General features: G+C 45.7%; 1 protein-coding gene across 1 annotated transcript; it reads left to right on the top strand.

Annotated features, from left to right (window-relative positions):
- The first annotated feature begins 1,235 nt into the window (after positions 1-1,235).
- Positions 1,236-24,192, top strand: LOC115597332 (estrogen receptor beta). Its single transcript, XM_030443160.1, has 10 exons — positions 1,236-1,506; positions 10,440-10,948; positions 11,802-12,001; positions 12,097-12,213; positions 13,003-13,353; positions 15,750-15,888; positions 19,332-19,465; positions 22,492-22,675; positions 22,839-23,171; positions 24,013-24,192. The coding sequence occupies exons 2-10, from the start codon at positions 10,524-10,526 to the stop codon at positions 24,134-24,136; spliced, it is 2,007 nt and encodes a 668-aa protein (XP_030299020.1). The 5' UTR covers positions 1,236-1,506; positions 10,440-10,523; the 3' UTR covers positions 24,137-24,192.
- Positions 24,193-24,727: the final 535 nt, after the last annotated feature.

Below are 24,727 nucleotides of genomic sequence, written 5' to 3' on the forward strand. Positions count from 1 at the left end.
ATTAAGCAATTTACTGGCAAATGAGCGCTGAGCAGTTATCAGAGTGTGTGTGTGTGTGTGTGTGTGTGAGAGGTAGGATGCAGGAAGCTGGTGTTAATTACAAAACTGTCAAAATAAAAGCACATGAAAAAAGACGTGGAAGTGGAAGATTTAGGGTTCCTGCTCTGTTACTGATTAAAACTTCACGTGCACAAGATTAAATAAAACATCAGCACGTGCGTTACTTCCTGTTTCACCTCCCTGCGGTTCGTCCTCTCGATGAGGCAGCAGTTCACAAACTCACCACGAGCACGACCGTCTCGTCCTCCAGACGCTCCGAGGCCTCGTGTTCATCTTGTAAAGTCAACGCTCCACTAAATTGCTCTATAAACTGACCTGAACTGTGCGATTCTGTCTGCCGCGGGGCAGGAATTCTCTGGCACCGTCTCCGTTAGAGACTAAATGGATGAATAAACTCTCATCGTACTCTGTGTTTTCTGTAGATGTGAAGCGGGTTGACACTTTAGAGTCTATTTGTAATGCTTTTATTGTGTTTTAGGCACACATGTTGCATTTTACCCAATAAAACTGGACTCGTAAACACATAAAGGAGTGAAGGAAACAGGTGTTTGGAGCCCAAAACTCTTATCTGCCCCGGGTCACCTGGAGGGTTAATCCGGCCCTGGTGGTTAAAGAAACAACAGGTTTGGATCCAGATGATCCAGATGTTGAACTGTCTTCTTCATCTGAACATCAGTGAGTGTAATTTATCTAAACTGACTTCAGCGACTCAGCTTCAGAGGAGAAAAGATGTCCGGGATGAAATCAGGCAGCTGCAGGAGGAAACGTGTCTGTTCAGCTCTTTGTTTTATATTTTACTGCAGTTTTTATAGTTGAGAGCATAAATTGCCTCGGTGGGTCCAGATCGTGCGAGCGGAACCAACTCGGCCTCCCGTTCTGTTTTATGGCGCTCTGGCTCTTTTAATCATTAACTGTGAGCGCTGAAGGCTGCAGAGGAGAAGCACACAGAAAGTTTGGAGTCTGATGACAACAGCCACTTTTTTATTTCATGAGTAATTTATGAGAAACATTTAATGAAGCAAAACGAACATAAAACATCTGATTTCTGGGGTTTTTCCTGCATGTTTGAGTAAAGTTCTGGAGCCTCCTCCTGTGCGCAGCGCAGCGCCGCCGGGCAGCTCTCCAGAACAGGCGGGGCCACTGACGTCTCCAAGTCGGCCAAACCTTAAACCTGCAGGCTGAGGGACTGCAGAGGGGATGAAGCAGGGGAGCGTTAACACCACGCCAGGAATGAAGGAGCTGTTGGAGGAATAACGCGTGTGATGTGATGTCCGTGTGTAGTTTCACTTCTGCGCGTCACGGTTCGTGTTTTCGTGTGACGCGTCGCTCCCGCAGCAGCAGCAGCAGCAGCGGAGGTGAAGGAGGCGCTTAAAAAGCAACAAAACTCCTGAAAGCAGCAGCTCGGCTCTCTGCTCTGATCTGATCACCACCTGGACCGACGGACAGGTTTGTCACACTTCGTTTTCTAACTTTGGCACCAGGAGAGGCGGAGAAGGAGTTTCAGACCGCGGTGCGTAACAGAGCGAAGGTCTGCAGGCTGACAGGTGCAGCTCGCAGTCACACCTTTTAAAGTGTGTTTTTTAGGGGAACCAGCTGGTTTCTGCAGCTTCGAGTTGACCGCTGACTTAATGTGATGTTAGTTTCCTGTCAGCATGATGATCAACTCACTGACGTTTACTGTGTTTAAGGCGACAGAGACTCGTTCCTCTCACGGCTGCACGTCAGGTGCGTGTGATCCCAGTGTTTTAAAAATGGGATATCTTGGGAGTTCAGTGCAGAGCGACCAGAGCTGGAAGGTTAAATGTTAAGAGTCTCACTGCAGAGTCCATGTGGTGTCTGTTCTGGAGCTTTCTGGTAGGATTTGATTACATGTGACATTTGTCCAACATGACTGTGATGAAAGAAGTGGAGAGGAGAGGAGAGGAGAGTGTTTGCTGGTACAGTCAGTTTGTCTGGAGACGCCCCTCTTTCCTTTATATGGCTGCATCTTCTCCAGAGTCTCAGAGGAGGAGAAGAGTCCAGACACAATAAAACATGTTAACTTTAAGTTTTTATCACCCTGCTGAGTATTGGCATGTATCAGAATTATCTGTGCTGAGTTTCAGTCTCTCTTGGATAAGGGGTTGGACAAAATAACGATACGGCACCACATCGAGTGATAAAGAGGCAGTAAAAAGTGACTTAATTCTTTTTTTTACTTCATTGTTTCATCACAGACTGCAGATGTGGTGATGTAGGCTGTCGTCACTTTGATACAGTTCCTCGAAAATATCGATATTCGATGCCACCGGGACAATCGGACACGATAGCGAGGACGTGAAGTTTGAGATTTTTATAAAAAGATGAATATATCGATGCTCGTGTCCTGTGTGTTCAGCACGACAGCATCCAGGTTGATTTACTCCTGAACGAGGCGGGAGGAGAGGCTGCAATGAGAATGGAAACTGTTTCTAATATTCAGTATTTATCGATGTTTCAGCAGAAAACATCAGCTGTATCACAGAACTGCTGTATCGTGATGTGAACATGCTCCGACGCAACCGACTGTCCGCCAGAGAGAAACGAAGCTCGGTCTCTTGGCGCCACAAAGAGTATTTTCTGTCAGTGTTTTTCATGAAAGGATCTGAAGACACAGTTTCACCTTTAGAATGTTTTTATTTAAGGACTTTCCTGCAAACAAATAACCCAACTGGAATAAATGGATGTGAGAATTCCTCTTAGCTCGAAGCCCAAACTAGGATGACAGTTTCCTCCAAGATTCACCGCCCCTGCAGCCGCTCCATCATTGTTCTCTGCGACTGATATGCATCCAAGATATAACACACAACAGCGGGCCCTGATCCGGTCCGATCAGATCTGTCAGGTCCGATCTCCTCACGAGAACTCAAGTTAATATTCCTGTCAGATTCCTGCAGCGTTGACGTGTCTAGAGAAGTTTTAATGTGTTTTCATTTTGCGTCTCTCGGTGAACTCGGCCGTCCTCCACAGTTTATCATCACGGTGTTACTGCAGCTCTCCTCTGAGGGACGTTCGGTGGCCGCTCTAATCTCTCCGACGCAGCTGATGATTATTTTATCACATCAACAGAACCGACCCTATCTGCTCCTGTTTTTTCAGGCCCCGGCGAGGATGTCCGCCTTTCAACCTCCTCCCCACAGCCTTGAGTCTGCTCGTTGTGTAATAATAATCTGGCTGTTGCTGTAAATACCAGATTCCTCTTCCACTCGCGAATAACTGAGCTGTGGGGGAGTCAGTGTGTGTGTGTGTGGAGGGGAGGATGGAGGGAAGTCCTGTCAGTACCAAAAATAAGAACTCTTAGCACATCCCCCCCTCCTGTTCTCTGGGGGGTTTCGCCCACGTTAAGAAAGCATTCCACCGGCCGGCGCCGAAACCTCTCCAAGGTCACCGCGCTCAGCAGTTCCTGATAGCTCCCCCGCTCCATCCACAGGTCGTCCACAGCCAGAGATACCCGAGAACAGAGCGTAACTAAAACACGGCCGCGGTGAGCTGAAGGCAGCGCTGCAGCGGGTCTGCTCGCTGCAGGCGGCGGGTGTGTTCAGGGAGTCTCACACCTCGCATGTCGATCTCCTCCGTCTGAACTCAGCTTGTGTTGCTGCAGAGAAAGATACCTGACGTGACATTCAACATAAAGCTTCATTAGTCTAAATGTCAGCAGCTGCTGTGAAACTCTCACCGCTTGATTCCACCCGGAACGTCTTCGTGACTTGGCGTGTTCGCCGCTGTTTGGTTTTCCGTCCTCCGCGCAACTTGGCGTCCCTCTGGGAGAGTTTCATGTGTGTCTGATGTCGCTGACTGGCTCAGATTGTGTTTATTTCATCATTTGTGTGTGATTTTTGTGCTTCTGCTGTGGTTCAGTAGCTTCGTGGTTAAATCCTTTTAGTCATTTGTCTGTGTGTTTGTGTTATTTGTTAATATTACTGGCTGCAGTGTTTTATGTTGAGCGTTGACCAGATGCAAAGTGACGCCGCTGTGATCCACTCCCATCAAAAATAGACCTCAGCTCCTGTGACGCAGCTGATGGAAACACTGGAGCGATCAGGTCCGGCCACACGGCCCGGTGGAGACTGTTGGGAGCCAATCTCAGGAATTTTGCATGTTTAATCTTGACTTCTTGACGTCTAAAGAGCTGAAACGACACCAGAACTGGCAACTTCTTTGTGAATTTGTGAATATCACGTAGAACGGACCGCTGTATTGATTCCTGTTGGGAACATCCATCACACGCATGCAGGCTGCAGGTCTCAGGGTCAAAGGTCAAAGGTGTCCCAATCAATGACGCTGCAGCAGGTTGAATGTTTGGACTTGTTTGGACTTGTTTGGACTTGTCTGTCTGTAAATGAATCACACAATAATTGACCAAAACTGCTCGGTTATGTTTTGGTGAAGATCATCATCTGGGTTTAAATGAATTGTTAAGATAAATGACTTACAGGTTTCCTTTCTCCTGTTTTGGGTTGAAGTTCTGTGTTTGACTCACCAATCATCCCTGAACTCTCTTTCTTTAATCTGCCTCACCTGACTTCCTCCTTTGCAGCTGACTTCAGTCATTTAACCGGCTAAACAGTCAACCCGTGTTGTTTTAACTCAACTGCTTCTCCATTTTCTCCGGTAGTTTCATTATTAGACATTTTCAAAGTATTATGTGTTAGTTTGACTCTAATAAACGGTGTAAAAATAGCTTGATTTATCACACCGAGGGAATAAAAAGGCTCAAAATGACACAGCGAGGGATGGTGGTGTTATTTTTGGAGTGCATCACTACGGGAGACGGGCCACACCTGTCTGACAGGTAGATGGAGCAGCAGCAGCAGCAGTGACAGCGATAATCACTCCACAGCCCCGACGCTGTAATCAGCCTGTCGATTTCCCGAGGAGCTGCCAGGAGCAGCTCCGTCCAGCTCCCATGTAATCTGTCCGCCCAGTCACTTCCCCACGACTCCCCTCATCCAGCAGCTCCTTGTCGGCTTTGTGAAGCTGAGAGAATGGAGGGATTTAGTCCGGCTAATGGTTTCGCTGGGGGTCTTTGTGTTCCGGTATGTGCTGCTGGCTGGGAGCCTCGTTCTGAGGGGGACGAGGGGCTTCTCGCTCCTTTATCCAGCAGAAATAAACAGCTTTTTGATACACCGGCCTGCGGAAGCGGACGTTCATTCATGTTCCCCGTCTGGTTTTTCACGGGACTCGCTCATGATATGTCGTGTTGCTGACACGAGCTTTGTTACAGCCCGACAGAGATCCGCGCTCTCAGAGATGGATGAGTTGGAACAGATATGTTTTTGTGTTGGTGAAGGCGACCACACTTTGACCTCGTCTTCTGTCCAGTGTGACACGACTGAGCTTCATCTGTGGTTATGAGAAATGCTCCCTTCATGTGAGATCCGTTATTATGAGATGAAAGCACATTTTTCAGTGTGAACAGGGAGGACGGTCTCTCTTTGACTGGACGCTGCAGGGCGCTCCAGGCTTTTCTTTAATTGCTATTCACTCATGAATCAAAGCAGAGACCCAGTTTATTAACACGGTTGAACCGGATGTTGAAATTCATCTGCTAAATAACTGAGTAACTTCTAACAATCGAACATTTATGATTTATTTTTCTTGTCCAGATCAAAATCGTAAAAAGGAGCCCGAGCTGAAGAGTTTTGTCTAAAACCCAAAGATGATTCTGAGGAAGACAAAACAGCAAATCAATTATTGATCACACTTGAGTTCAGTTAATTATTTGCCAATGTTATTTTATTTTAAACCTATATGAGCAGTCACATGTAAAGCAAAGAATCTCCGTCTGTCTGTTGGTTTGTTCATCACAAATCTGGAGAACCGTTCCTCCGATCTTCTTCACACTCGGCACGCTTGTCGATGTGGACGGACGGAAGTGCAGCGTCGAGTTTGGTGCAATTCGGACATGTGAAGCATTTTATATTTCAGATGGGCGCTGATGCTCAACCTCTCGACCTCCTGCTCACCAGCGAACCTGCCAAACTGTTTTATATTAATCAGCCGTACAGCCAGACGAACTTTGTGACTGACTTGTCTCATGAACACGTCTCCTTCTTCGCTCCTTTGTTGGTCAGGTTTAAGAGAAGTTCATGCTTTTAGATTTTATCTTGTAGACAGTTTTGGGTCGTTAGAAATTAGGAAGATTAGAAAGAAAGCAAGACGGTTGACGTCGTTCATTTAAAGACATCTCAGCGATGGAGAGGTCGTCTTTTCTTTTAAAACTGTTGCCACATGAGAGGTGAAGACAGCGTTGTGGTGTTGACTTTAGCTCAGACCGCTCCTCCTCTTCCAGCTTGCCGGGATGTAGTGTTGACAGGCGGGCTCTCAAGTTGCTGGTCGTCGCGTTGTATGTGAGTTTGGTCGTACATATTTTACATATCACTTTGTCCTTAGTCGTGATTTTTCCCTGTTCCTTTGGGAACTCAAAGTAGCTCCACACGTTGCTTTTCAGCAGTGGCGTGCACAGAGTTTTTAAAGGGCAGGGGCGAAAAGAAGGGCACTTTAGCGCATGTTTTGGCTCCCAAGAGGGCACTTTAGCACGTGTTTTTGCTTCCAACAGGGCAGTTTATCATGTTTTAACCAGCCAATGGGGCAGTTTGGCACGCTTTTTTGGCTCCTAAGAGGCCACGTTAGCGAGCGTTTTGGTTCTCAAGAGGGCACTTTAGCGCACATTTTTCAACAATTGGGCCACGAGGGGGGGTGACTTGTAGGCTTTGGCGCGGCCATTGTTCTGGTATACAAAATAGGCGCTAACCAGGACGCTAACGTCACCTACAGGAGCCCAGATGACCAATAATAGCCTTGCTAATGAGCTCGCGATTCACAACTTCACCGGGTGTGAAAAAACCTCGGAATCTGAATTGAAAACAACGTTCACAAGCAAACACATTTACAAAAAATAATTCCCATAACACGTTTAAATATTAATGGCTGCCTAATATTCGTTCAAATGTCTTTATTTTTGTAAATATTGTAATTATATTCGAATAACAAAGTTCGGAGTCAAAGCCCTGCTGCATGGTCACAGGATCTCAATCCCACTTCTGCACTCTGCAGGTGGAGGTGCTCTTCCAGCGATGCTTCAGTTCTGGGTGCAGGAAACATTGTGGAGAGTATGAAGCTGGTTAAAAATCAGCATAGTTTCCCTTCAGATCAGTGGGAGCATGTGAATGATTCATTGGAATAAAAGAGTTGCATTAAGACATTGTCCTTTGACCCTGTGTTGCCTGCCTGGTGGTTTACCATGGAAGGCTGCCATGAACACCCGTCTGTCCAAAGCTCAAACTTCAGCACACACGTCCCGACAAAACAACCTTTTTTTTTATACCGTAGATTGAGTAAAAGCCAAACTGTTGAGCCACACAGCCTGAGGAAGTAAGTGAGCCATTCAATCTCTTCAATCTCTTTCACGCCTTTTCGATTTGTTTTTAACTCTTTAACTTTTTTTCCGGAGCAATCACAGACGCCGATGAATTCCGAGAATCTGGCGTGAAATGTCAACCAGAATGTCGGCAATTAGTTTTATTTCGATTGTTTCTATTATTATGCATCCTGTGTTTATTCTCCGTAACGGCTTTAATTTCCTGACACACAGACGGTCTTTGTAGGAGTGTCAACCTTTCTGCTGTGTTGATACTTGTGTTGTCAGATTTAGCTCTGACAGCGGAAACAGAGTGCGAGTAAACCCAAGATATCCTTGCGTGATCGTTATACGAGGAGGTTTTATCCTGCTATATTGTCACTTCCCTTTTAAAGGTGCAACATATAAGACTTTTAGCGGAAAACTTTTTTTTTTTTTAACTAAAATTATCGAGGGAATGCGGAGAAATAACGGTTGATTGTGTGATGTGTCACGTTGAAGACAAATCTATTGAAGTTAGCATGCTAAACAGCTAGCCTCGGCACGTCCCAGTCTAAAGCTCCAGTCAGGACTGCTAGCTGCACGGCTAGCTAACAAGCTAACGGCGGCTAGAGTTAGCAGCGATTCCCGGTTCTTCTGGTGATGTCGTCCCGTATTTGTTTTGAGTTTGAACTCAACTGAACACTGTCAGACAGGCGGACAGACGCTGCCCTCAAAATAGCTGCTGGAACGTGTCGCGTGACACCTGAGTTTACAGTACAAGCTGGGATATTTAACATCAACACATGTTGGATGACTTATAAATAGGTCACTAGGTTAATAAAAAGCATTGTGCATCTTTTATCTGTAATTCGTCGTGATTAGCAAAATGTTCCAGCTGGTTTTATGGACGCCGCCGCCACGTGACCGCAGCACTTGTAGGACACCGTGAAAAAATAGACACAAGGTCAGCGTCCTATAAAAGACTGATATGAGGCTGCAGAGTGAACAGGTAAGGCTGCATTGTTATGCTCCAGGCCACTTTGACCTGACATGTGTGACACACATGTTGACTGTTGATTCGACTGACCTTGCGACTGTTTGGCATGACGTCTCGCGTCCACTCTGCAGCCGCCTCGCAGCTCCTGAAAGCTTCGGAACAACAGTATCTGAGCTCTTTGCTTCAGCGCTGTGCGGGAAAGTGACGGTAGACATTTTTAAAACTGCACAAAGAATAATTCGTTTCCAGCAATCAATACTTGTGTTTAAGTCTTATTTGGTTATGTGAAATGTTTTTATCTGCTACATTTTGGGGCCTCTTGTCTTACCTGGTTAGTTGAGGATAGATTTTTAATTGGTTTATCGTTTTGCTCTCAGGTGAAGAGAAGTGTTGGTTTGGTTGTTTGGTTGTTGGGCTCATCATCCTTTGTTCTTTATATTCGCTTCAACAAGCGTTCAGTAAGTGAGTTCATAGGACAGACATGAAAATAACTGAAATGTCTGCTGAGTGTGTTCGGGTGTTCTGAACAACGAAGCAAACGATTTTTGTCGTCGTCGGTTTTTCATTCGGTGCATTTCATTTTTCGTTCACGCGATATCTCAGGAATGCCTGCAGGGAATTTCTTCAAATTTGGCACGAATATCCACTTTATATCCAGATTTTATGTTTTGGTGGTCAAAGGTTCTCAAAGGGTCATCGTGACCTCGTGTCTGTCCCATATCTCTGGAATGCCTTTGAAGGAATTGGCTTTAAGGATGATCTGATAAGAGAAATCTTGAAACTGAAATCTTCTGTGCTGTTTGGTTCAACGTGTCCAAACTTTAACTTAAAGATTTGCTGCATTTCTTTCGGAGGGTCTTTGGCTTTTGGACTCTTGGTTGAGTCAAGAGTCATAAGTCATGTTTAGCTCTGGGAAATTGAGATAAGCATTTAATTTGACTAAACGATTGAATGCACTTTACTCCTCCGGGAACAGTTCTTGCAGATGGGAAAGATCCTTAAATGTGTGTGTGGTTTTTTTGTCAGGTCTTGTCCACACGTGCAGCGGCAGGATCTCAGTTAGCTCTCTAACTGTGAGTCAGTGAGTAAAGAAAACATCCCATTATCTTTTGTTTTCACGTGGACTTTTGAGTGCCCTTGAACAAAAGCACCATCACCGTCGATAGGAGGATCCCCGTTCACTCCCGGTCAACTGAACAACAGTCACAACAGCTGAATGTTGGCAGAGAGGCTGGTGCAGACAGAACTGAGCTGAAGCAGTAATAAAATGGACTTATGTGCATCTGTCTGTTTTGAAGATAAACTTGAGTTCATCATGTCCAGGAACAGATGCATTATCTCAATGTGTTCATAAAACATCTCGGTAAAGGTTTGCATCTGCCTCCAACAGAAAGAGAAAGGGAACTTTTTTTATGCGTTATTGAGGAAGAAAGCTCTTAAATCTGCTCTTAAAGGTTTTGCCACCATGTTTACACAGAGCCAGATATTAAAAATCTACACCTATGTATTATTAAGTGACAGCAACTTTAATCAAGCCTGGAAAAAATGGATCAGGACATCGTGGTGTAACTTTAAATATGCTTTTGCCACATAATCCTTTTCTTCAGAGAACTAGAAATGCTTGCTAACATCAGCATGCTCTCACTCTCACAGTGACGGTGCTAACATGCTGATGTGTTAAAGGCGATGGGGCATCTGGATTTCATCTCACAAATCCGTCTGCCCTTCTGGAATATTTCAAGCTAAGCGCCAAACCACAGTGGTTCAACCAATCAGCGTCCAATGGGGAACTAGTGGCAGCTACAGGCGTGACGACCAGGGATGGAGGCGAATGTTCATCTTAAAACAACATTGGCATTTATATCAGAACTAGAGAGTCCATTGTGTTGAAAGAAGAGTAAAGAACGGCACTGAAAGCTTTTCTTCGTGGACCTCTCGACTGATGGTAGCACGGTGCTAAGTGGTGGGTTGTTTTATTTGAATATCACCAGTTTAACCAGTGTTTCTCCCCCTCTGCCACAGGACCTGTCAGCACTAGAATATGCAATAGAGGAACCCGGTGCGTCATCACATCCAGCCTCCCTGCCGACAGTCGATCCCCCTGACATGGCCGCGTCCCCCGAGCTGGATTCTCACTCACTGCTTCAGCTCCAGGAGGTCGACTCCAGCAAACCCTCGGAGAGGCCGAGCTCCCCGAGACAGCTCCCCGCCGCCTACAGCCCTCCGCTGGGCATGGACAGCCACACCGTCTGCATCCCGTCTCCGTACGCGGACAGCAGCCACGAGTACAACCACGGCCACGGACCCCTGAACTTTTACAGCCAGTCGGTGCTGAGCTACGCCAGGCAGCCCGTCACCGACAGCCCATCTTATCTGTGCCCCTCCATCAGCCCGTCAGCCTTCTGGCCCTCCCACAACCACCCCAGCATGCCCTCACTGACTCTGCAGTGCCCTCAGCCTCACGTCTACAACGAACCCAGCCCACACGCACCCTGGCTGGAGCCCAAAGCCCACGCTGTCACCACCAGCAGGTAGGTGCACTGAGACTGGTGCGTGGATGGAAATAACTTCACTAATACAGTTTTTAAAAAAGAAGGTGCTGAGTGCCAGGGAAGCTGGACGCAGGAGCTCGAGGGGAAATTGTCTTTGAAACTGGAAATTGCTCTGCCTTTAAATGACTCGCTCGAGGCTTTGTCTCATGACTTTCATCAAACGGGTTTTTGGCAAAAGTAAAATGGCTTCACATTAGGATTGTGCAGATGAATTACAATTCCCCTCGCAGAAATCTGGAGTAATTTCTTCTATTATGTGCTTACGGACTTGACAGCCCAGAGCAGAACAATGTTTCCCCGTAGAGTCTTTTATAAGCTGTAAATGTGTAATTCCCTCGTCTTTAATAGACGAGCAGCCGTCTGTACATGATCCGGTGTTCGCTCCACCAACTGAGCTACGTAGACACACCTGTACTGAGTTGTTTCATGCTTTTACTCTGCAAAACAAACCACTTCCCTCACACGCTGACCTCTAAAGCATCACCAGGTCTGTGGCACACTGTGTAGTGGATCTGCGAGTCGGAGCTGCGAGGTTGAACCACGTGATGACACATGTTGTAGTTCCACTTGCGGTCTTTTATCTCTGATCGACTATCACTCGATGACAGTCATAACTTCGCTGGTCATGCTGCAGATTCATACACCCATTATGTTCAAATGATGAAGGCTGCGACGTTTCCCGACGCAATTTTCCAGTCGACTGAAATGTAATTGTGGAGAGTCTTTGAACAAAAAGAGAACCTGTTGAGGGACTAACGACGGGTGAATGACGGGCTAAAATTCCAAATGTCAAGTCGTCCCTCGTTCACGCCGTCTGTGTTTCTTCCTGCAGCGGCGTCATCAGCTGTAACAAGCTGCCGGGGAAGAGATCAGACGAGAGAGGGGAAGGCGCGAACTCCTCCTCGTGTTCCTCGGCGGTGGAGAAAGCCGACATGCACTTCTGCGCCGTGTGCCACGACTACGCCTCGGGGTACCACTACGGCGTGTGGTCCTGCGAGGGCTGCAAGGCCTTTTTCAAAAGGAGCATCCAAGGTCTGTCCTTCTGTCCGTGATTGCTCTCCATTTAGTCCTTCTCCTCATCCATCAACAGAATTGTGCAGCATGTCTTTCTTTTCCTCCTCCCTCAGGACACAATGACTACATCTGCCCCGCCACAAATCAATGCACTATCGACAAGAACCGGCGTAAAAGCTGCCAGGCCTGCCGCTTACGTAAATGCTACGAAGTGGGCATGATGAAGTGTGGTAGGTGCTCGCCTTTCGTAATAATTGGACGTTACTTTGACATTCTGTCGTCTTTGTGCGGCTCAAAAGTTCAAGCACTTAGAGAGAGAAGGTCACAAGTGTTAGCTGTGAGCTCATTATGGCATAAAAAACAGAGAGACTTCTGAAAACGCAGGATGGGAATCACAGAAACACAGTTTATCGTCCAGATTTCAGGCGTGCTGTTTTATTTAAGTTCTTAAGTAACATTTTAACTTTAGGTTTTACTGTGATTTTTGGGTGCTTTAAAGAACTTGTTTGTTTTATTTGTGCACAAAGTTGAAACCTCCCTGCACGATCACGCCAGGCTAGCTGTTTCCCTTTGCTTCCAGTCTTTATGCTAAGCTAAGCTAACCATCTCCTGGCTGTATAAGAGGACAGAGGTATCAATCTTCTCATCTAACTCTTGAAATTCTGACCAAACTATTCCTGTAACGTTTGCGAGCTGTAACAGAACAGTCGCTCGGCTCAGACTGTATTTTAAAAACCACTCGAGGCAAAAACTCCAGTGCTCATTTAAAATGGAAAATCTGCAAATAACTGTTCCTCACAGATTTGTTAAGTGGCGCTCGACCTTTATTTTGAAGGGAGCAATTACGCCTGCAGAGACTTCCAGGAAATTTTGATCCCACTGTTTATTAAGAATGAGGTCCTGATCAGAAAACATGTTTCAATCTTTCTATGTTTCATTTAAGGTGCTCTATATTGACGGGGAGCATTCGATTTTATTTTGAAACAATAAATAAAAAACGACCTGTCCTGATCCACCAGGTGTAAGGCGCGAACGCTGCAGCTATCGAGGAGCCCGACACCGCCGCGGTGGACTCCAGGCTCGGGACCCCACGGGCAGAGGTTTGGTCCGGGTGGGACTGGGTTCTCGGGGCCAGCGGCACCTCCACCTGGAGGCTCCTCTCACCCCGCTCCCTCAGGCCAAACGCGTTCACCACTCGGCCATGAGCCCGGAGGAGTTCATCTCCCGCATCATGGAGGCCGAGCCCCCGGAGATCTACCTCATGGAGGACATGAACAAACCCTTCACCGAGTCCAGCATGATGATGTCACTCACCAACCTGGCCGACAAGGAACTGGTCCTCATGATCAGCTGGGCCAAAAAGATACCTGGTGAGATCGACTGCTGTTCTGATCACTGATTATTTGTTCTTGTGTCTGAATATAAAAACATTTCTACAGTAGCCCAGAATGGACAAACCAGACATTGTTGTGTCTTTCTCATTTTTCACCTTATATATTAATTAATGGCTTCATTTAAAGGGATATTCCGGTGTAAGTTTAATCCATGGTCTAAATCACCGTGAAACTGTGTTAGACTCCCTCTCGAGAGATCAAGTTAGCAGACCGCTAATTTACGGAGTTTTATCAACCTCAGAAACGACCGCACGACAACAATACACTGCAGTAAATGGATCCAAATATAAACCGCCACCAAAAAGCCACAAATAATGCTCAGAACAGCACCAAACTTCAGCAACAGTACAAATAGGGTTTCAGCACATAGTCCGGGGCATCTAACCTCCGCTAGCTTAGCTGGATTTCTATTGTGAAGCTAAAAACAGATTTCAACTCTCCTCCATCAGCTTCCGGGTCGGGGAAGTCCCGACGCGACGATTACCGAGTGCGGTTAGAAATGCTCAATTCTGTTCTTTTCCCTGTCCGCTCTCGATAATAACTGTTATAAACTGGCAGGTAAGACACATATGAACTTTGATTGCTTTTCCATGGAGTCATAATCATACATTTTCATCCATGAGCCGCGGAACTCTACTGCACTCGGTAATCGACTCGTCGGGACTTCCCGTCAACAGGAAGCTGCTGCAGAAGAGTGGTAAATTTAGTCAGCTTTTCAGTAGAAAATATTTGGATCCATTTACTGCAGTGTATTGTTGTCGTGCGGTCGTTTCTGAGGTTGATAAAACTCCGTAAATTAGCGGTCTGCTAACTTGATCTCTCGAGAGGGAGTCTAACACAGTTTCACGGTGTGTTAGACCATGGATCAAACTTACACCGGAATATCCCTTTAAGTCTTGAGCTATTTATTTATCACGGATTCCTATACAAGGGGAGGCTAGATGCTACATCGCTAACTGTAACTCACAGCAAAATACATCACAGAACTGGTTACACACCTGTCAGGCCAGCTTCCTCACCTGCATCCTGTTTGTATTCCATGTTGATATAAAAACAGAGAATTTTAACTCGTCTTTGTTGACGGTTGCTGTGTTTCTGTCCATCAGTAAAGTAGACGTGAACTTCTAATTTTAGTCCAGTTTACATGTAATCAAAATGAGACTTTGGGACGTTCTGCTCGTCGAGTAAAAGAGCCGTTCGCAGGTTAAGGTCAGGGTAAACATTCGCTCATGACAACTCTGGGTCAGTGGGAACAGTTTGCCTTCGTGTGTGGAAGTCTTAAAACCCCCTGCAGGTGATAAAGGTAAAAACAAAGCGAGGGAACAGTAAACACATCCTCGCCGCAGCCTCGCCGCCAGTTCCATGATGGTTAAATAAACAAACAAATGAGATAACGGCTGCGTGGAGAGACGGAGAACAGGCGCTCAAATTAATCATTACTCTTTCATATCTTAATATACAGGCTGTGATTAGTGACTTTCATCTTTCCTGACGGGCTGATCTCAGCGTCCCGCTCCTGGTTTAATGCCTCTTCCTCTCATTTTCTTTCTTCCTGACGCCTCCTGTCCTTTTTCTTTCCTCCTTCGCTCTCCTCCTCTCAGCCAGTGTTCAGCCCAGCAGGTAACTCCCCGGGAGAGGTGTTAATGTGACGGGATCACAAAGAGTCCCCGTTTTTTTTTTGAATAAAGACACATTTTCACAGTTTTTTTGACGGAAGTAAAAATGAGAGTGCTTTGTCTGCTTCATAGAAGCGCCGACAGGTGAGCGAGGTGCTCCGGGCCTCTGACAGCGATGATGTCATCGTTACAGAGTTATTCTCTGTAGTCGTGCTTTTTGAGATTTGGGTTTTTTTTTACGGACAATCAGAGAGAGTTATGTGGTTTTGTCTTGTGTGAAATGTAGGGAGATCTTTGGACTTCTAATACTGATACTAAACCACCTGAGATCAGACAGAACCACAGAGTCCGGATGAAAGCAGCCTTTGTCTGCTGCACCGAAGCTTCAGTCTGATAAACATGTTGTTACTGAGTTCAAATGAATCTTGCGCCTCCCCGGCACAGCTGTGTGAATTCTGGGACGTTCGGACACAAAGTCACACGGGAAACACAACGCATTGTGTACGAGTGTTTGTCCGTCTGCTGGTTCTGTGTCCAGTCTTTGGTTCTGTTGATCCAGTGTTGGTGCACAGAGGCTGTTAAAAGGCCACAGCGAAGAAAAGAAAATGTGGCGTTTAAGAATAATGTTGTAAATTTGTTTAACGTCCAGTTTGAACATCTGCCATCTATTAAAAATGCTCTTGAATCGAGGCGGATGATGGAGAATCTGGATGTGAGCTCTTTGTGGTGTTTCCTAACATCTCTGTGTGTCCTCAGGCTTCGTAGAGTTGAGTCTGGCAGATCAGATCCACCTGCTGAAGTGCTGCTGGCTGGAGATCCTGATGTTGGGCCTGATGTGGAGGTCCGTGGATCATCCTGGAAAACTCATCTTCTCTCCGGACTTCAAGCTCAACAGGTGAGCGTGCTGGACGACTCTTGTCATAACTCCTCATGTGTGTTAACAAGAGAATAATGTGCATTAATTTCCAACACATTCTGATTATGTTTGAGGAAAGATTAAAAGTTCTGTGTCTAATAGTAGCTGAAGGCTGCAGCCTGTATTTTAGATTTCACGGTGCTTAATTCTCCAGAACTGTGCGAGTCGGTCCCGTGTGCAGCCTGCATATGTGTTGGTGGTTACAGTGTAATCCTCCCACATTGTTACACTGCTGACGAGTTGACATCACACAATAAACAGGGAGTCCAATCAGGCCTTGAACAGTAAAAAGATATCAGCCGGGTTCACTGCAGATATATCTCTGCACCGCCGCCTCATTTTCTTGCCAGATTTCTTTTATCACACGCTGTTCCCTTCCACGCCGACCTTCACCTTCGGCCACACAACAGTCGGCGGTTTCTGGCACCTCACTTCACCCTTTGTGTTCCCGGTAGGCTGGCTGTGATTAGGCTGCCGCTTCACCGGCAGCTCGGCTCTCTCTGGTGAACCGCAGTAAACTCTCCGCTGTAATTTTTCTGCAGTGGCCGTAGTTAATGAACGTTGAAGCAATGTGTGTTCATTCTGGTGTGCAGTGAGGCGATGTCGAGTTCAGATCATTGGCCACAGTGTGTATTCACATGTCAAACATGTACAGACGACATCAGGCTTTTACAAATCTTACTTCTCTCTTACGGACATGTAGAAAAAATGGTGAAAGAGGTTCTCAGAGGATTTCAGCTGTGCAAAATGTAGAAAAATTAGATCTAATGAACCGTGTTGATTAGCACTGCTGGAGACTTGACTTGGTGACGGGATTAATAATTAGCGAAGTAACTTTCTTTTTGGCCGAACATGCTAGCAGTAGTCCGTAACGGTAGCTTTACTCCATTTTGGACCCTCGGGCTCTCTGCTCAATCCAAGACAAAGTTTAAAGATATAATATATTATAGATATTATTTGTTTCAATCACTTAACAGACCAGTTGTGCGTCTTCTGCAAGTGAAGTTGTTGCGGCGGAGGAAACGATTCAGCCGACCAGCACTCGCTGCAAACTCCTCATCTCTGCTGTCACTCACGGTGGCAGACATTTGTTTCTCCATCGTCCTGATCATTTTGCGGGACTCTCTCTCGTGGCGTGCCCGTTTGCTGATATCTCATCCCCGCATGTTTATCTCAGGCTCCTCGCTCGCCTTCTTCCTCCCTCCAGCAGGCAGCCTGGCCCTGTTGCTGTCTTCCTCAGACAGACGCTGAAGCTCAGTTTCTCAGAGAAACGTCTAGCAGCTGCTTCTCCCGAGTTTTCCTCTGCATATTTTACGACAGAGTTTAAATTTCAAGTCGTACTTTTTATTTTTTGCTGACTGACAGGAAGCAGCACGATACGTGAAAAAGGTGAAGAAGAAAAACGTGCAGTGTCAGTGGTCACGTCTTCTTCCTTGATTTTAAAAAGAATAAATTAGACTCTGCGTTTATTTGGAACCGGCAGTTATTGACCAAAATATACACCTGCACCCGGCGTTTAAAGGGACCCTGCGGTTGATTGAAACCCGGATATTATTTGGTCATTTACGGTATGTCAAATTTTTAAAAACGACAAATGTTTTGTTCTTGCTTTATCCCAAATGTGTCCAACAGTGTTCCATCCCAGAGAGATCCATAAGTTCAGTCGATGTAACAATGCATTTCAACATAAATCTTGGAGCTCTCCTCCCGTCGGTAATCGGCTCCGGATCCAGAGTTTTGTTTTGATCAGGAGCCCCCTAGTGGCAGAAATGACGATACAAATTTAAATGAGGATGATAGAGTCTCTTTCATCCGCCGCTGGTAGGTTGAGTTCAGTGTTCGACCTTCTTCCCCTCACTGCCACAGAAACGATCACTACAGGCTTTGAGTTAACCTTGATGTGTTTCCACAACACGGCCGTATTTTCCTCCGTGGAGTCGTTTCTCCTTGGACGCCGCAGGAAAACATCCTGGATGCAAATCCATCCCGACAAAAGACTCGAACAAAGCCAGAGAGCAGACCCGTTTTCTAATCTCCTCTCTGTCGTCGACTCTTTCTGCCCCGCGGATCTCCTTTCATTCTCCCTCTCACACATCCGTCACCTTCCCTGTTTCGACTAATTAAATCACTTTGACTCATGAAGGACTCAGAGGATTAAACAGGTTTGTAGAGAGAAGTTTCCACAGTGAGAGTCGCCTGGCTGGAAGCCGTTGGTTGTTGGAGTCTCAAAATCAAAGATTGTCGAATCGAAGGTGCAAACGGGACCATAGTGGATGTTTTTGAAGCTAATCAACACGTAGGAAATCGTTTTGGGAACACGTGTGAGGAAGTTCATCCTCAGGTCACCGCATAAATTATCTTCACAGCGGTAACGTATGTTTATTCTGCATCTTTGGTGCATTTTTAATATCAAACTCGCAGCATTTCCAAAACTCTGGGGTCCATGTTGTCTGTTAGTTCGCTCTCAGTGTGAATTAATAAGCTGCAGTGTTATCAGGTGTTTGATAACACACCTGCCAACAGGAAGGTGGAGCGAGTCGAGGCGAAGTGTTTAAAGTGTTTGGATTCTCGTGCCGCTGTGATAACCTGCTTTAAAACCAACGCCTCACATCTCCAATTTATGACATGATTCAATCAGTCAACCTTTATTTATAGTCAGGAGATAATCAAGGAATGATGCTCGTGAAACCTTCAGTCAACATTTGGGAAGCGTTTTTTTTTAACCTCCACCAGAGGAGCTTGTTTTCTGTCTGTCTGTCAGTTTGTCGGCAGATTTACACAAAAACTACCCGACAGATTTCCAGGTAACTCGGATGGAGGCCGGGTCTCGGTCCAGAACAGAACCCCGTTAACTTTTGGATCGTTTCTCAACAAACTTGTTCATGTCTCAGGGATCTTGATTTAATAAATCTGGCGTGTTTAGGTGTCTGGTAAAATCTGGTTCCAGCAGATTTAAATATGTTTTATCTGATATTGGATTAGGCTTGATTGAATTTGCGGGGACTCTTCGGCCTTGGAAGGGAAGTTTATTCCGCTTCCTGCTTGATATACGGCGTCTCAACGACCACGTCTGACGTAGTTGGGTGTACATGGTTGTGTGGATGTCAAGGTTTCCACCGGACAGGAAGGTTATTAAAAACTCAAAACCTGCATCTGAAGAGAAACCAAAGCCGTCCGATGAATGTAATGTTCCTCTCTCCTCCTCTTCCTCTTTGTCTTTCACTTCATGCCTTTACCTCCATCTTGTTTTTTTGTCTCTTCTTCCTCCGTCTGTTCTTCTTTATCTCCACTTCTGTCTTCTATTTCTCTTGTTTTGTTCTTTATTATTTCATTTCCCCCCAAATCAAAATATGTATTCATTGGCTTCATGAGCTGCTTGAGTCATGTGCTGCTGATTATTCTCTCTCTCTTTGTCTCTGCAGGGAGGAGGGACAGTGTGTGGAGGGCATCATGGAGATTTTCGACATGCTGCTGGCGGCCACGTCTCGGTTTCGTGAGCTGAAGCTTCAGAGGGAGGAGTACGTCTGTCTGAAGGCCATGATCCTCCTCAACTCCTGTGAGTGTAACAGACGCAGACGGACCGCAGCCATCGTCCAATCAGAGCAGCAGGGGGTGTTTGTTGTTCAGTGATTTATTGTGGTTACTTAACCTTTAATCTGGAACTGTTTCAAGGTTTTTTTATTATCCTACTGCAAAACGATGATGAAGCATTGGCTACATGATGCATCATTCATCTGGATGCTGGTTTGTAAGCGGCTCAGGAGAGAGTAGGTCGCTCGTCACTCATCAGCTGTCAGTCAAACAGCTGCCATCTCAGTCACCGTGTCTCAGTTCAGGGTCTGCGTCCTCTGAAGGACTCGGCCTTTGTGGTCTTCGAAGGTCGAGTCCTTCAGAGAGACCTTGTTAACCTCGTCAGCCATGTGAGTCGATTACCGAGTGCAGTAGAGTCCCGCAGTAATGATCATCATTGAGCTGCAGAACTCTACTGCACTCGGTAATCGACTCACAGGGCTTCCCCACAACAAGGAAGGCTTCTCGGGTGGTGAGATTTGTTTATCTATTCCGACAAATACAGCAATGATATCAAATGTTTGATGCCCCGAAATATGTGCTGGGACCCTGTTTCTAATGTTGCTGAAGTTTGGTGCTGTTCTGAGCATTATCTGTGGCTTTTTGATGGTGGTTTTATATTTGGATCCATTTACTGCAGTGTATTGTTGTCGTGCGGTCGTTTCTGAGGATGCTAAAACTCCGTTAGCTAGCGGTCTGCTAACTTGATCTCTCGAGAGGGAGTCTAACACAGTTTCACGGTGTGTTAGACCATGGATTAAATTTACACCGGAATATCCCTTTAAATGTGACTGTCTAGCCTTTGGAGCATTTCCTGGTTGCGTCACCAGATGTTTTACCCTTACGTCACGATTTCTGCAGCGCAGGTCCGCGAAAGTGACGATCTACGTCACGCGATGTCGCCTGTTTCTCTCTTTCTTTCGTCTTTTACGGGCGTGCAAAGAATCCTGGGATATGTGAGGCCACGAAGGATCGTAGCGGTGCATCCTCCAGAAACAGGGAGAAGAAGGAGCATCTGGAGGAGCCTTCAGATTGGGACAGCCTTCACGTGGCGTTGTGACGTAATTGGCCTTCAGATGCTCCTCTGAAGGATGCAGACCCTGAACTGAGACACAGCAAGTAACTCCAGTGTTGAGGAAAGATGGCAGCTGCTGTGAAATGAGGAGTCTATTTTGCAGCACCATCAATTGAAGGTTGTTTAATTCTCCATTCACTGATATAAAACTGAGTTTTGGACTCGATATGTTACTAAAGAGGAGAATAAGAAGAGTTTGATGCACTGCAGAAACACACAGAACTTTGCACGTGCTAATATGTTAGCTTGAACTGAATCTTACTTGAATCGAAACTTTTTTTAACAACGACTGTAGCTAGCTGTGTTTGTAAAGTTTGAACTGAAACATGTTTAATTTAAATTCTAAGTAAATTGAACAAATGTTAAACTATCTGATCACTTTTACAGGAATGTCCTCACGTAAAAATACAGTTTCAGCCTGACGAACATAATTGTTTTTCTAGAAAAAGATTGAACTCCGTTTTCCAGTTTTCACTGCTACCTTTCTTTATTTTCATACAGCTCTGATTAAAACATCAGAATATGTCCTGGGTTAGAGATCCGACGGCGTCAGTGGATCTGGAGTCTCTGGGTGTTTCTCGTGTCTCGTTGATTTACAGTCAGTGTTTGACTCCAGTGTTACACTTCACTGCTCTCTTGGCTGTGGTTCCATTGAACACGGAGGTGAATCCTCCCACAGAAGTCGGATTGGCAGAACTTGCAGCTTGTTTGAAGAAAGATTTTGGATGTAACGACCCGTGCAGATGGACTTTTATTGGCCCCGCAGCTTTTGTTATTTAACCTCTTCTCGGCGGTCGTACACTGTACAGGTTTCATTGAGGTGATCGACCTCTCAGCACGGCCTTGCAGAGTTTAACAAAAGTTAACACACACACACACACACACACACACACTCTCAGGGTCCTCTGCCAGACTCTGTTCCCTCTGTTGACTCTGCTCGGCTGCAGCTGGGCTCAAAAAAGGAACAAATTGTGAAAGAAGTGAAATCGAGACTGAAAAGTCAAACAGGGAGGGATTTCAGGATTTATGTATTATGACAGAGGGAGCGTGGTGGCGTAACTGCTCAGCCGGGTCCACTGTTCTGGTGCTGGGCGGACAGGCTTGACCTGCAGCTCGTCCTGAGCGCTGCCCCCTAGTGTTTGATCCGGAACGTCCATCACGATGCCAGAAGTGGTCGACGATGAGCTGAGTGGCCAGATATGTAAAAGTGGTGTCGACGGTCTAATATAAGAAATTACGTTGTCAGGAGAAATTTTTTAATTTGTGTTTTGAAAAAACATTTTGCCATTTTTCATGATTTAATGCGTTGCAAAAAGAAATGTAGAAAAATGAGTCTCTTCCTGCCAAACTGTTTTTTTTAAACTCTTTCACACATATAAAAAAAAAACATATTAATAAATTCCTGTATTTTTTGGAGGGAGAAAAAGAGTTCTACTGAAAATGTATTTTTCCATTTCGGTTTTTCACAGATGGAAAAAAAAATTAAGAAACTTAAGAAACATTATCCTTGCAAAAAAAAAAAAAAAAAAAAAATCCACCAGTTCTCACAAAAACACAACAGAGAAAATAATTTAGATCAGACTGAGGAAGGGATCGATCACTGTCCTGCAAAACATTCACAGATTAGAAAAACATGGAGAAACGTTGATGTTGCTCAAAACTTTTCTCATCATTTGAAAAACCCTTTTCTTTTTTTTTTTTACTGAGCAAATTTATGATTCTCAGAGGATGAATCTTTTGTTTTTTCCAGAGAGTAAATTCACTTTTAACTAAAATCTTAAAAGAAGTTCTGCAAGTCTTGAGTGATTACTACCTTCATCTAAAGCAGCCGTCATTGATTACATACAGTAATTAACAGAAGATCAATATCTACCCAGAACTTCATCCACCTCTGATGTGACTCTCCTGTCAACATGTGTCCGTGCTCCGTGTTGCAGATCTGTGTACGAACTCCCCTGAGACGGCCGAGGAGCTGGAGAGCAGGAACAAGCTGCTGCGTCTGCTCGACTCGGTGATCGATGCTCTGGTCTGGGCCATTTCCAAACTGGGCCTGACGACCCAGCAGCAGACTCTGCGCCTGGGACACCTCACCATGCTGCTTTCCCACATCCGCCACGTCAGGTACAGCCAGAACCAGAGCAGAACAGTGCGACTGCAGCAGAATCCAGAGGAGAGGATGGAAAACACACACATACGCAGACATTTAAAACACAAACGCACAGAGACGATAATGTTCATGTGTTGAGTTAAACTCTGTTCACGCTCGTCCTCCGTCCGTCCACAGCAACAAGGGCATGGACCACCTGTCCACCATGAAGAGGAAGAACGTGGTGCTGGTCTACGACCTCCTCCTGGAGATGTTGGACGCCAACACCACCACCAGCGGCAGTCAGGCGTCGTCCTCCCCGACCTCCGAGACGTTCCCCGACCAGCACCAGTACCCGCAAGCTCCGTCTCACCTGCAGCCGGGCTCGGACCAGGCCGCGGCTGACCACACCGCCGTGCCTCCACGTGGGCCCGCCGAGGCCCCGATACTGGACGGACACCTGCAGGCTCTAACCCTCCAGTCCTCGCCTCACTTCCAGAGTTTAGAGATGACTCACATGGACAGCAACCAGTAAGTGACAGTGATCAATCAAACCATCAAAGATCCAGTTTATCACCAAGAATTAAAGAGTTCTACTGGATTTAAATGTGAAGTGATGCAGTGGACAGGAGTTTAGTTTTGGTACGGGGTAAAGAAAATCTGATCATATCAAGAGTTTTGGATCGTTTCATGCTAACAGATCAGTTGAAGAGAGTAAATAAAAGGATAATAAGGACAAAATTAAGTAAAGAAAGGAGGGAGGATGTGTTTGGGGAAAGAAGGAATCTGAGAAGATGAGGAGAAAAGTTGCAAAGAAAAGAAATGATAGTGGATGTGAGGAGGTAAAAAAAGAGGGAGGATGGTTGTAAGGAAAGACGGGAGCAGAGAGATGAAAAATAAAGATGGAGGAATGGAGGAGAGAAAAGTAAAGAAAGAAGAAAAGGAAAAAGTTGCAGGTCGGAGGGAAAGAATGAAAGAAGCTAGAAAAGATGGAATCAAAGTTGAAAGGAAGGAAATGAGGGCGGACAGTTGTAAGGTTGGAAAGAAAAGGAGGTATGAAGGAAAAACTGAGGGAAAAGAAGAGAGGAGAAGTAACAGGAGAGAAGATAAACAGAAAAAGACAGATGAAGGAAAGGAAAGAAATATAGGAAATGAGGGAGGAGAGAGGAATGTAGGAAGAAAGGGTTTGCAGATTCGAGGAAAATAAATTGGGATGGATGTGAGGAAGGATGAGAGAATGAGGAAGAAAAGAGTGGGGAGAGGAAAATTAGGACGAAGAGAGGAAGAAAGAAATAAGGTAGAAAAGAAAATGAAATGAAAGATGGAAGGCTGTGAGTGTTGAACTGGTCGTTAAGGACGTCTTCCCTCACAGGTACATCCACCCGGAGCAGTGGTCCCTGGAAACCAGAGATGCAGCGCTGTCGGTGGACGGATCGGTGGACTACATGAGTCCCGATCCCACCGTGATGGACACCGACTTAGTGAACGGACTGTAAGAGACTCACTGAGACTGAACCCCCAAAGATCCACAGAAGGAAACAAAAAAAAAAAAGGACGATAAACGTAGAAAAACAAAGTGCTGTCGTGAGGTAAAGTTTTTTTTTCCCCCTCTCGTTGAGACGTTTTTAGTCCACGGAAGAAAAGAAAGTTTTTGATCGAATGTATATTTTGTGTGCGTAAAATATTTCTTGTGAATGTGCACTACAGCAGGTGTTCACGGGAACATCGCTGAACCTCTGCCAGTCAGTTTGAGCTCTTTTTTGATATCCAGTATTTGTATCTCTCTTTTTTCACCTTGGTGTAACATCCAGAACAAGCCGCGTACAGTCCGTCTGCAGGGACTGACGGGAAGCTGCATGTGGTCCGTACAGCGAACTCTCATTTCCATAAGCTTTGGTAGTCACATGGCTTTAGAGCGGGCGGTGTTTTCTATCACTGTGGTGTTTTTTTCTCCTTCACAGCTACTGTGTACTTTGGTGTTTTCAATCGGTGCCTGTTAATCCGGGATTTTCTACTCTCTTTGTGCAAACTTCAAGTGTCAGTGGAGTCAAACGGCAGCCGTTTGTGGCCTTTTAACAAAACGACTG

This window comes from Sparus aurata, chromosome 16 (genome assembly GCF_900880675.1).
Source record: "Sparus aurata chromosome 16, fSpaAur1.1, whole genome shotgun sequence".
Lineage (NCBI taxonomy): Eukaryota > Metazoa > Chordata > Actinopteri > Spariformes > Sparidae > Sparus > Sparus aurata.